At 31.7% G+C, this 12932-nt stretch overlaps 1 protein-coding gene across 2 annotated transcripts in view; it reads left to right on the top strand.

Annotated features, from left to right (window-relative positions):
• nAChRalpha6 (nicotinic acetylcholine receptor alpha6) overlaps positions 1-12932 on the top strand; it is a 447337-nt gene that overhangs the window by 362983 nt on the left and 71422 nt on the right. For both annotated transcript variants that reach the window (XM_088228339.1, XM_088228340.1), the window contains exon 7: positions 8839-9033. In XM_088228339.1, coding sequence (XP_088084465.1) covers positions 8839-9033 — 195 coding nt within the window. The remainder of the gene's footprint in view (positions 1-8838; positions 9034-12932) is intronic.

Here is a 12932-nt window from a genome sequence, read left to right on the forward strand (position 1 = left end):
GTGTGTTATGTATTTCAAAGGCAAATAATAACTATAAATGTTGCAGAGTCTCAGCAAAACATTTCCTTTCATTGTTTTCATAATATTCCACACACAAAATATTTAACGTGACAAGAAACAATAAAAGTTTACGTGTGGCAGGAGAGCCATAGATAAGTGTTGCCACTTTCTCATTCGTCTTTGTAATTGAATTGTCGGAGGGTTTTCAAGAATAGAATTATGATAAAGCAATTGAGATGCCCAATCGACTATTGTCGAGTGGGTTACAAAATGTCACATTCCAGCATAAGGCTCCAGGACGTCGAAAACCTGATGCCTTGTAAAGTAGGCAAGCACGGTAAAAGATAAAAATACTGCAGACTAAATAAACTTGAAAGATACAAATATACGTATTATTTGACTTTAAATTTTTTAACATGTAAAACGCAATTAACTTGTGAAAAAACTTACAAACACACTTGCATTTGAATAAATCTCCAAGTAAACGGGAAAATAATATGTAAATCGAATCCTGAGCGCAAAATAAAATGGGATTATTTTCCAATCCCTAAAGGATGCAATCGCAGAGAATGCATAAATAACGTTGCAAAAGGAAGTTCACATTTTGTATATCTACTCAGCCACATGCAATTCGCTTTCCTTCACAGAAAACACTCTTGCCGAGTTAGAGATTTGATCTTAACACTGCTTGCTCTGCTTGTGAGTACAGCAAACAGGATCTCGGAGAATATTACATTTGTTGATTTAACTTTTAAAACAGTTTTGCAGAAATGCTTCTTCTGAAATGAGAAATTTGTTCTAAATTAACGTTCGACTATTTTACGAAAAAACTTTTAACGCTGTCACTTTGAAGGTTAAAAAAGAGATTTCGTTAATAAGTTAATTACATTTTCAGTTTATTGATGTAAAATTTTTTTTTAGTCCTTGTTTTTTAGTATTTTTTTTTAAATTCAATTAACATAGAAATAAAATTTTTGCGAGTTTTTCACGAAAAACAATATGGTTACTAAATTTATTTATTTATACTAATTTTATTAAAATTTGTTAGGGTACAAGTCCCAACTCCATGGAACCAGTGAGTTCGGAAAAAAAGTATACTTAAACAATAAAACACCAATAATTGTAAGATTAAATTTGTCCATGTACTTGTATTTTTCTCAAAGTGAATGGTTTGGGTTGGTAGAAAGAAATTGCCTTGAGGCAATTCGCCCGCCCTTATATGTATATAAACTGTATATGTATAAACAGTGTTAAAATAAAATAAATAATAATTTACAAAACATGAACATCGAAAAAAGAACAAAGAAAAAAAACATTTGATTTACATAAAATATCCGACTATAATATATGAAAAATCATCAAAGAGTTTCCAATTTGAATTTCTCCTTTGAAGGAAAACCTAGTAGGTACTGAACCACTCTCTTGAAAATAAATGAGAATAAATAAAGTTAAAAGATAGAATGGTTAGCATCTGTTTCCTGAATTGTTAAATAAAAGTTATAAAAAAGTAAGTACGTTACCATAAATATAAAAATACATAATTATTTGGTAATGTATCCAAAATGAAACAAGTTTATTGGATTATTATTCTACTTTATTTTTTATAAAATAAACAAAGGGTATATCGTGACGCGTTTCGTCTTGCTAGGACATATTTTTGAAAATGTCCTTTCAAATTTAATATGGAATTCTACAAATTGTCTGCATTTACAATAAATAAAAATACATTTCGATTATAGATAAAACGTTCCAATTTAAAAAAAAAAAACCGTAACAGTTACCGTTTCACGAGTTCAAATGTTTCGTAAAACAGTTTCTAAATAACAGCACCACCCTGGCGGGATGATAAGTGTTTCTTATTTTTACCACCTCTAATTTCGATACGTATTTTGAGTATGTATGTTTACCTCTTGAGTAATAATTAACGCATTTTTCTACCAAGCATTGAGGTTCTGGCGTCAACTTCTGGCGAGAAACATGGAATATTCATCGAATGTTTTTTTTTGCTTAATTATTCATAGTTCGTAGACTTGCACCTGAAGGAGAGTTTGATTATCGCGCCTTACACTAATAATAAAAATCTGCTATACTGTATACGAGTATGCGCTCACCACTCACCCTCCTTTCAATATCTTTCTCAGTCATTCCATCCCTAGTAAACATACTTTCCAGATACACAAATTCCTCTACTTGTTTTAGTAACTCCATTCACAGTGATACCACATTTAGTCATACTTTAATTTCTTTCAAAAACCAACACATTCGATTTATTGACATTCATCAGCGAATCGCTTCCCTTGCATACATCGTAGACCTTTGTTACCAAGAATTGCAGTTCCTCTTTGTTGTTGGCAAGAAGTACGGCATCGTCAGCATACAAATAACAATTGACATTTAAAACACCCATTTTTGCTCCCATTCTTAAGCATTTCAGTTCTTTCATGAAGTTATCGACATACACGTTGAACAGCCATGGTGACACTACACATTCCTGTTTCACTCTTTTATGAATGTCAAACCACGATGTGTATGATCCGTTTACCATAACATATGCTGTGCTGTCTTTATACAGAAAAGCAATAGCTCGTGTCAGATTTCCGCTCACTCCGTACTCCGATAACACCTTCCATATTTTTTCTCTGTCAACTTTATTAAACGCTTTTTGAAGATCAGCAAAAACACAGAAAGGCTTTTGGTTTTTAGCAAAAAAATCACAATCAGCAGTTCACAACGGAGTCCTGGTCCCGACCCTGATGCATGGGAGCGAAGTATGGACTCGGAAAAACAGGGATGAAAGTAGGCTGAATGCTGTCGAAATGCGATCTCTCAGGCGAATGTGTGGTAAAACTATGTATGATAGATACACAAATGTTTAGATCCGTACATTTTGTAAGGCTGAGACAAGCATTATTGACAAAATCAAGAAAGGAGCTCTGCGCTGGTTTGGACATGAAGAGCGAATGGACTGCGAAAGAACGGCTAAGAATATTTACAATGCGAATGTTGATGGATGCAGAAATAGAAGGAGACTGAAAAAGACATGACATGACCAAATCCAACAAATACTTGAAGATGGACATGTCAAAAGTCGGAATAATCGGCGCGCCTGCATGAGAAGATGTATGAATGTAGAGAAAGTGAGATCTGTATGCAAATATATAGTGTTGTGGTGTTCTATCCTCTCCGCCTACCCTTGCGGGGAAACGGCGTGATGGTTTGTTGTTGTTGTACATTAGATGAAGTAGATTCGAGAGTGGCTCGATGATTGGGGGCCACATGAACTAAAGTACTCTCTTATGATAGAGAAAATCCAAAAGAAGTTTCTGAGATATCTCTACATGAGAGAGTGCGGGTATTATTCTTGGCTCTACCCGACCGAAATTCTTCAGGATATGCTTGGCCATAACAGTTTGGAGACTAAAGAAATGTGTATTTGACTACACATTTTTATCGATTGTTACGCGGTATGATCGATAATTCTGAGATTATGATGAGCGTTGGTTTGTATGTTCCTGATAATTACCTAAGACAGCGTCAGCATAGATTGTTTCATATTCCGATATTCAGGACCAACCTGCCTATGGTTATGCCTGTTGAAAGGGCTACCACTATGCTGAACAACATTGCTCTGGATATCGATCTGTTCCATGTATCCGAAGGGGTTTTCTGGAGCCGGATTCTCCTACTACTTTGCCATGAGTCTCTTTCGTGTATTTTTTTTTCTTGTTTTTTAATATGTACGTATCGAATATATATTTGTAGTGTATATGCTTTATTTAAAATAAATAAATTGAATTCTATACGTCGGTTATGAGTTTGTATGATTTTGCCACATTAACAACCGACTGTAATAAATCATGTAATCGTGTAATCGCAGCTTGCACATAAAATTGATCGATTAAACGTGTAAAATGAATAGCGCGATAAACAAGCAATATTTGGGATACGGTAGGCATATGTATAATTAAATGAGTTGAGCGTTTATTTACTAAAGGAATTATTTATTTAATCAGTAATATCCATCACTAAAGTTCATTAAAAAGTTTGCATACGGTTTGGTTGACAAATTGCGTAATTTACCGTCGCACAGTACATTGTATTATGACATAATTAATTGTTCGCCATATGTAAAATGATGGAGGTGCTATAGTTAAATATGTTAAATTTGTTAGAGATGTCGGGATACAAGGAACGTGTTCGTAAATTGGGTTTCACAGGTTAATTAAAGACAAGCAAGCGAGATGGGTAACTCTTAACGCTTGGGTAAGATGAAACTCTTAATATTTGGGTTAAACGGCAACTCTTAACACTTGGGTAAGAATTGCGTGGAAGGAAGTAGGACAAATTTAAGTGTGCGAATAATCAGGTTGTTCTTAATTGAGAGTTCGCACTCTCGTTTTGAATTTGGTTTCTTATCTTTAAAGGGAATCCAGAATGCCACCCCCGAGCATCTGCCGCTAATAGATTAACAAATCTTTTGAAAGGTTGACAACGGATGTAACAATGGTTTATTCCAATGAATAAAATAATGTCATACAATTAATATTTTTGAATGCAAAATAAAGTGGTTTAAGTATAAAAATAAATGAAATATGATTTTAAATCCACAAATATGGAATAACCAGCGACCGGTTTCATCACTTTCGCGACATTCATGAGACTGGTATCCGTATCATAAAATATTATTATACAAACCAATAAGGATGATAAATTAAAAATTGTAAATCTACAGTAATTGAATATTTTGTGACGCGATTCACCATAGGCCCAGTTGATTTAGTCATCCTTTTCAAGTTTTTCATAATGTTTGTAGATAATTACTACGTAATGTAAACCAAATTGATTTGTGTTAGTTTTACCACGACAATCTTTCAATTAATAAAAAAAAAAACACAATTTTTAACCACAATTTTTTTATTATTATTTTCTTCTTCACCGACCGGTTTCAAATCAAACAAGCTTCTTCGTCAAGGTTTACGTAACTAATGAATAGATTCCTTTTTTGTTTTATCATGTTCACTAAATACTACACGTCTACACTTTGAAACCGGTCGGTGAAAAAAATAAATAAAAATTTAGTGGTTAAAAACAAAGTTATTTTATTACAATGAATAACCACAAAATTAGTGCTGCAAATATAAACTTTATAATCTTTCAATTATTTATTATATTATGACCAAAATGATACACTAGGTATTTATATTACTTATGAGTCTAAAATACACATGAATTTTTTTTTTTAAATACAGCTTGCAAGTAGTTGATAATTTACATTCCAGAATGGTATTTTATTCTTTAGAATAAATCACTTGAATGTTATATGTTAAACCAGAATAAAACGTTCACAATATAATTTAAAAAAAAAATTGAAATATTCCAGGAGTTTTTAGTACGTTAAGTAATTCCGAAATGAATTGTAAAGAAAATCAATATTTTGAGTTTGTCAAAACGTTTGTCGACAGTGAATGTATTTCGAGTCCAAAGGAGTTATTAAGATTTATTTTATAAGTTCTCCTTTCCTGATGTAGTATAAATCGTAATGATTTACCCGTTACAAATTAATAGTGTGGTGCCCAAATATATTTTACCTTGGAAAAGTTCATGCTATTTTGGATTTTTGATCCTCGGAGATTTTAATAGAAAATAATTCTCAATATACAAAAAGGCAGCTATTTGCAAATGTCGTGTTTTGCGATGTAACACACTTTTCTGTATTCATTTACTTTATACAAATAAAAAAAAAAACGAAAAATAGCAATAAGTAAAAACACAGCATGTCAATTATTTTTTATCATAAAACCGTATGTGTCACATCTACACTTTGTTTTTGCTTATGAACCTCTAGATACTGTTTTATTGTTCAAAAAACTTAGATTTTGAAATAGATTGTTTATTTATTTATTTTGTTCATTAACGCCAAAAAGGCATTTACAAAAATTAAAATACATGCTAACATACTAAATAATACAGAATATACAGAAAAAATATTTGAAATTAGTTAGAAAGGATATAATAAAAAGTTTAACAAAGTAAAACAAAAAAAAAACAATAATAACAAAGGTATGCAAGAAAAAACAGTGAGCATATAAACAAAAAATGCAAAGATATAAGCTTATGAAATAAATTCTGTAAAGCAAACACAGTAAATGAAGTGTTACGGTAAGCAAGAAAGACAAATTTAAGTTAAATTAATAATCAAGCAAGCAAATATTATCGCGAAAAAGAAGAAATAAAAATATGCATATATGAAATGCGTATTTGCCAATACTACAGTGCAGTTTAATATAACGGTAAAAAATAAAAAATAAATATAAGGTAATAAAAATAAACAAGTAATTTTTATTTTATGGAATTAAATTGTCAATAATAGTTTGACGAGCAGCTACAAATAAACTTGATATTGTGGACTTATGAGATAGTAAAGAATTGGACAGAATGTCTGCAGCCGTTCCATAAATGTTACCTAACCTATGCAGTCTCTGTATCAATGAATTGTTTTGTTGGTTGGAAGAAGTACTGGAGCAATGAAAAAATAAAGTACTCCTAGTGTTAACAGCAGGTACTCTAAAATTAATCAATTCAAGTATTTTTGGAGAGAGTCAAAAAGAGAGTTTATAATTTTATACAGTACAATGAGATCATTAATAGTTCTTCTTTCAGAAAGTGTTGTTAGGTTGAGCAGTGTTAATAAATAGTCATTTTTCACATTTTGTATTGGAATGTTTAATTTGTAGTTTATATATCGTAGAAATTTATGATGAACGTTTTCTATATTATAAACATGAACATTATAGCAGGGTGACCATATTGATGAATTAAAATCTTCTTACAAGAGAACAGTAAAATATTTTCAACGATCGGATGGATATTGGATATCGGATTATATCGTTTTTTGTACTGAAATCATTTTCGTACTTCTGCTTTTTGATTTATATTAAATTGTGCAAAATTTCTCATAGAATATTAGCTCATATTAAAAAAAAAAGGGATTTTAAGCGAAAAGCTGCATTTTGCTTATGAGACCAATAGGGTCTTATTAAAAATCTAAGATTTCTAATTTTGCCAGAGTGTGCGCGCGTCAGGATGAAAACTTTGTGTCACTTCTTAATTTTTTTGCTGGACGAACCTTTACTGCTGCATTAAAAAAAAACATTCCTAATTTTCTACAGTTTACCAACAAAAAATATTTTTCTTAACTTCATACTCACTAAAATAAAGAGCTTTAAAGCACATTTTTCCCAAACTTAAGGAAATCTGCCACAAAAAAACTGCGTTCTTCGTCTTAATAGTTAATTCAGTTTAAAAATACCCTTCGTAGCCATATTATTGGTAAGTGAAAACAAAAATAAGCAAACCACTCAAAAATCATTGTTCAATCAACAATTTTTCAACTTGCAAGTACGGGGTGAGTGATATTTCAGAAATAAATAAGTGACTATTTTTTCAAGCAGAATGGCGTCAAGCACGTCCACGGATAAGAAAATAGACGCTATAAGATCAGTTGAGAGTGTGAAGAAAATAAAGTTAAAAAATATTCTCGGGAAGAGAGGAACAAAGTTTGTTTTACATAGTTAGTTCACTTCCGTTCAAGATGACTGCGTGACACGTGACTTCTTACACGTTTCCTATATTCTGGGCCGACTGCGTCTCTTAGCAACAAAGTTAGGTTTTTCAGTAGTTTTCGAGATCGTTATCAAGTTACGAGATAAATGGACAGCTAAGTACTAACTTGCTTTAATCAGACTGGTGTTAAACTGTGTGATTCGTCGCAGAGTTAGAAATTACTTTATATGTCTAATTTAAACGAGTTATAGATACTGGCGTGTAACAGCGTTTTCATAGATTTTATTGTATAAACTTTGTGCTGTTAGACTATCAAGCCAATATTTCAATTGAAGTACTGTGAGATATCGTTTGAAAAAAATCGTTGTATTAAAAAAAAAAAGATCTAGTTAAGAAAAATACATATTTTCATCGTGGTACCAACATTTAGTATACCCATTCAACTTAGGTTCATTATGTTATCAGGAAGAAATATGAAATGCCACATGAAAAAATTACTAAATAAACTTAAATTTGTATGCCTTAAAATTTTATACAAATTATCGATCTTACTTTTTATCAAAATTGTAAACTACGTGCAATGTTTTGAGTTAGTCCAAATTTTTGTGGACAAGGATTGGATTCAACCCCTAGGGGGCTTATGACCTGTCATTGGCTGGTTTAAGTGGCCTCATTACACACTGTGTAACATTCACCATTCTGCCTATATTTGAACATCTTTATTCCTTCGATCAATCTATTTGTTGACGTTTGTGAAGTTAAAGAGCTGAAACCTCTTTTGTTGCGGGTGAGATTCATATGATAATATTATTTCACCTACATATCAGGAAACGCATAAAATTATTTTTCAGTTTAATTTATTTAAGTCTTCAAAATATGGACAGAATGAAGCTACACAGTGTGTAAAGTGGCAACTTAAACCAGCCAATGACAGGTCATAAGTCATGTGGATGCCGAGACTTCTATATTTCCTTATGGAGTTTTAGAAATAAATTATTTTAAACATTTAATGACTGTAATAATTTATATTTTCAATACTTACCTTTACCATTCGTGGTTTGGATAATTTATGCTGACATAACTTTGTACAGTACATATTCATGAACGGGTTTTTTATTGCATATTTAGGACTACACAGTTATTCCAATGTAATATTGTTAAATATTTGTAAAAAAAACAAACAAATGTAATTCATAGGTTTAATCATCACTAGATTCCAAAGAACTCATTCTTATTTCACTCGATATATATTTCACCTCTGTATTTTTACCGCAGGAATGCCCGGAAAGAAGAACACCATAACCTACGTTTGCTGTCCGGAGCCCTACGTGGACGTGACATTTACGATTCAGATCCGAAGAAGAACGCTGTATTACTTCTTCAATCTGATCGTGCCGTGTGTCCTCATCTCGTCCATGGCGCTCTTAGGGTTCACGCTACCTCCGGACTCAGGGGAAAAACTGACACTTGGTAAGTAAACGGAAGGTATTGGGAAAATCCAAAAAGATATTGTACAATCAGTCTTGAAACTCAACCCAAATTAAACTTATCAAAAACTTTATCGAAAAGTTGATCAGGTTTAATTAAATATCGTTATTTTGGTTTCAACACTACACATATACATTTTTTATTTATGTATTAATTTAAAATTAAACATCATGTAAAGTACACGGTATATAGGTTATGTAGTAAGGTCCCAAATCGGGACTGCTCATTCTAGAGTCCTCTCATTACAATATTGATACCTTAGACTATTTAAACACATAGAGACCAAACATATCACTCGTCCATTTCATTAGCCTGCATAAACAAAACAGTTTGTTTTACAGCTTTTAAGCTTATTAAACATAAAAGTAAGCCGCTGATAACTCAAAAGATAACTTTCTTTTTTTAAGGATATCCAAAAAAGTCTAAAGGAATAATTAAAATTGGTTTGTTGTTTGATTTTTTGTGGTTCAATGCGAGTCTAGTGTCCTTAAGGACTACAATTGTAGCCCTAAGCATTTTACAAATGAATTGGTGGTTGGCTAAAGTTTGTTCCTAGTTAATGTGGATCCCATTTGTATTTTGGGTTTAATGTATGCCGCCTTTAATAATCCTTGTTTCTGTTCTAAATGTATTCACAGATGAGTGTAAATGTACAATGATTTGTATTGTTTTGCATTTTGTTACACTGGCATCACATAAAAATAATGACTTAAATTAGCATTTTTGTATTACTAAAAGTTAAAATGTGTTAAAAACAAACAAAATTTGAAGTACGAAATAACAGTAAACGTATTGTTTGGTACTTCTCAAGATGACAAAGGATGTTTCATTTAAAAACTTCGAGGTTCTTTTCATTGTCATTTTATTTTCATCGAAATATTTCAAATTTGCTAAAGTTAACTGACGTAATTTGGTGAAAGTTTAATTGAATTAGCAATACAGCTTTTATTTCTCTTCCGAAGCATTATTTATCTGAAGTACTTGTCAAGTTGATGTTAACGACAGATTACATCTGATTGCTTGTGTCGAACAAACAGTAACCCAATTTGAGTCAAAGTTTTTCACATTACTTTGGTAATCTTTAAAAGTTATAATAAATATATTAAATCAGAAACACTCGTTATCCATCCGAAGGAAATAAACATTTTGTATTTACCGAATCGATTATATGGTATGAAAAATTATTGCTGATGAATTTCATAAAATGTTTGTCATCTTGTATTGTTCATTTCGATTTTAAAATGTTGATCGACAGTTCAAATCTTACACTTTTCTGGTTGTGCAAAATAAAATTTGAGTTTCGATAGAATTATCGATTGAAAAGGAATTTAGTATAAAATATTACGTGTTGTTTTTAAATTTGCAGGTACATTTTTAAGCTTTCGTTTATTTCTGGATGTCTAAAACATTTTTCCACAGGTGTCACAATATTGCTGTCTCTCACCGTATTTCTCAATCTGGTCGCTGAAAAGATGCCGACTACCTCAGACGCTGTTCCACTCATAGGTATAGCTGTGGAGCACATAACTTCATAGCGAACAGGAGAGGTGACATCCATTCGGATAATGCTTTCTTATCTTTACAAGTGTTCATTTATACCAGAGTAAAATCCAGTTGTCGCAGTCGGCTATAGGTCAACCGTTGCAAGAAGATGCGCGGAAAGGGGTGGGTAGGTCGTCGGACTGTCGACAGACAGTAAAAAAAAAACATGACGTCAGAATTACATATCATTAATTACTTGGCAAACCTCGGAGTTTTTTTTCCTGACTAGAATATCACCGTGATCGTAAAATAACGACGCGTGTGATTTTTTTCAACTTAACACAAGAGCGGTTTATTTATTTTTTTGACACTTTATGTCATAACTCGATAAGCACAAAAGTAAATTTTTCAGTTATTTTTTAATTCTTTAGTTAGTATTTTTTTATTTATTTGTTGATACTTTAGTAAATTTCTGTTTTTTTCAACCTAGAACATAAAGCCTTCATAAAACCCTTTCAAGATCAAATATAAAAATGACAAGGTCACATTTTCCGCACATCCGTCGTTATTCTACGATCACAACGACATGTTAAAACTGCTTGTCCACGCATACCGCGCACCGCATCTGAGGGCATAAGTCTCCTTGGCGGTGCCCTCATACACGGAAAAGTTGCTCGTTGCCGAATGAGAAAAGCTCCTTGAAGGAGCTCTCTGCAATTTGATAGCCTTAGCATATTTGTGCCGAAAAAGATATTCCAATTGAAAGAACGTTATCCGACTGAAAGAAGGTAATCCGACCGATTTGAAACAAAACATATTAAGGATTAAGAAGATATTTTTTCGCTACTGAATTTGGAAAAAAACGGAATCCACCGTATTTTTCTTTGTACGTCTTTCCGCACATTACTTACGGCGGTTTTCCTATACAGGAGGCGAAAATTCTGGGCAAGTCGAAAGTTGACGAGTAATCTATTAAAGAAAAAATAACACTTTAAAGAATGTAAATGTTTACAAAACATTAACATATAAGAAGATTATTTCGGGAATCCGCTGTCTTTCCCTTAAAGTCAGAATATAAATTTAAAATTATGATTCTTGTTTATCAAACGAGAGACAACTTTGTTCGCGCGTGATGTTAAATTCTCAAAATCAATATCTCTCGTTAAAATTATGTCAGAAGGATGGGGTTATCTCGGTGGAAATAAAAGAAGTAACTGTGGGAGAGGAGACAAGAAAAGGGAAGGCAGAGAGAAAGGGAAAGACGTGTTCCTGTCAGAAGATTTATGGGTGATGATGAAACGAGAGGGGGGGTTGCTTCTCTCTCTCAAATTGTCTCTAACAATTTACTACATAGGTTGTTCCATGTTCAATTTTCTTCTTAGAGAAATTATTCGGTACTCAATTCCACAAACCTCTTGAACGTGAAACTGATTCAAATGCCCGTCATTTTTAAACGTGTAAAGTCCAAATGAAAATATAAAAATTGATACTTTTTTCAAAGCTTCCGAACGTTTTAAGAAATTGACTTAATCAGCGGTTCTAATTTCTACGTCTATCGTTTACGTGTATATCAGTCGCTTTTATATATTAAAATTATTTTTATCAGAATAAAGTTAAACGCAACATTTTTAAGAAGCAAAACAAGTGTAAAAAAATAAAAAAACTTTTCTTAAAAAACTAGTTATTATATTTTATGTAGTCCGAATTCATAAAGTTTTTTTTTATTACATGTCATATTATGTCAAAAACATACATTTAAATGTGTTTACACTTTGAGTATTTCCAAATTGTTGAATTAACTAAAGTTTTGTTTTTCTATTTGACCTTTGTATTTCAATAATATTTGTTTTTATTCAAATTTTTTTAAAAACATTTTCCATTTCACAAATTTTTAGTTTTTGAAAATTGTTGGTTTATTATTTTTACTTGTTGATTTTATATAAATAACTGATTTTTTTTACTTGTATGAGTATATTTTCAGGATTTTATTGTTGAGAACACAAAGCGACATTTATTTAAATAAAATAAAAATATGTTAAATAAATTTAAACTCAAAATACAAAATGATTTTGATATTTTTTCTCTCATAAATTTAAACCGGTTGTTTGCGTAGCTTTATTGACACTAAAATAACGTTAATTGAATATAATAATAAATTGCTTATATTCTTTATTGATGGAAAACTCGTAAACCACAGTTTTGAGCACTGTTGCTCTAGATCAAAAAGTATAAGTATGTCTAATTAAAAAAAAAAATATTATGGCGAACAATTTTGGTGACCATTTTCAACGAGTTGTAAATGACTTAAAATTAGAAAATGGAAATCAGGTTAGAGTAGACTAGGTATCGAGCCTCGGACCTCTGATCTGTGAGTCCGCAACACTAGCCACGGGACCACA

This window comes from Micrasema longulum, unplaced genomic scaffold (genome assembly GCF_059751315.1).
Source record: "Micrasema longulum isolate JH-2025_06_02 unplaced genomic scaffold, ASM5975131v1 h1tg000578l, whole genome shotgun sequence".
Lineage (NCBI taxonomy): Eukaryota > Metazoa > Arthropoda > Insecta > Trichoptera > Brachycentridae > Micrasema > Micrasema longulum.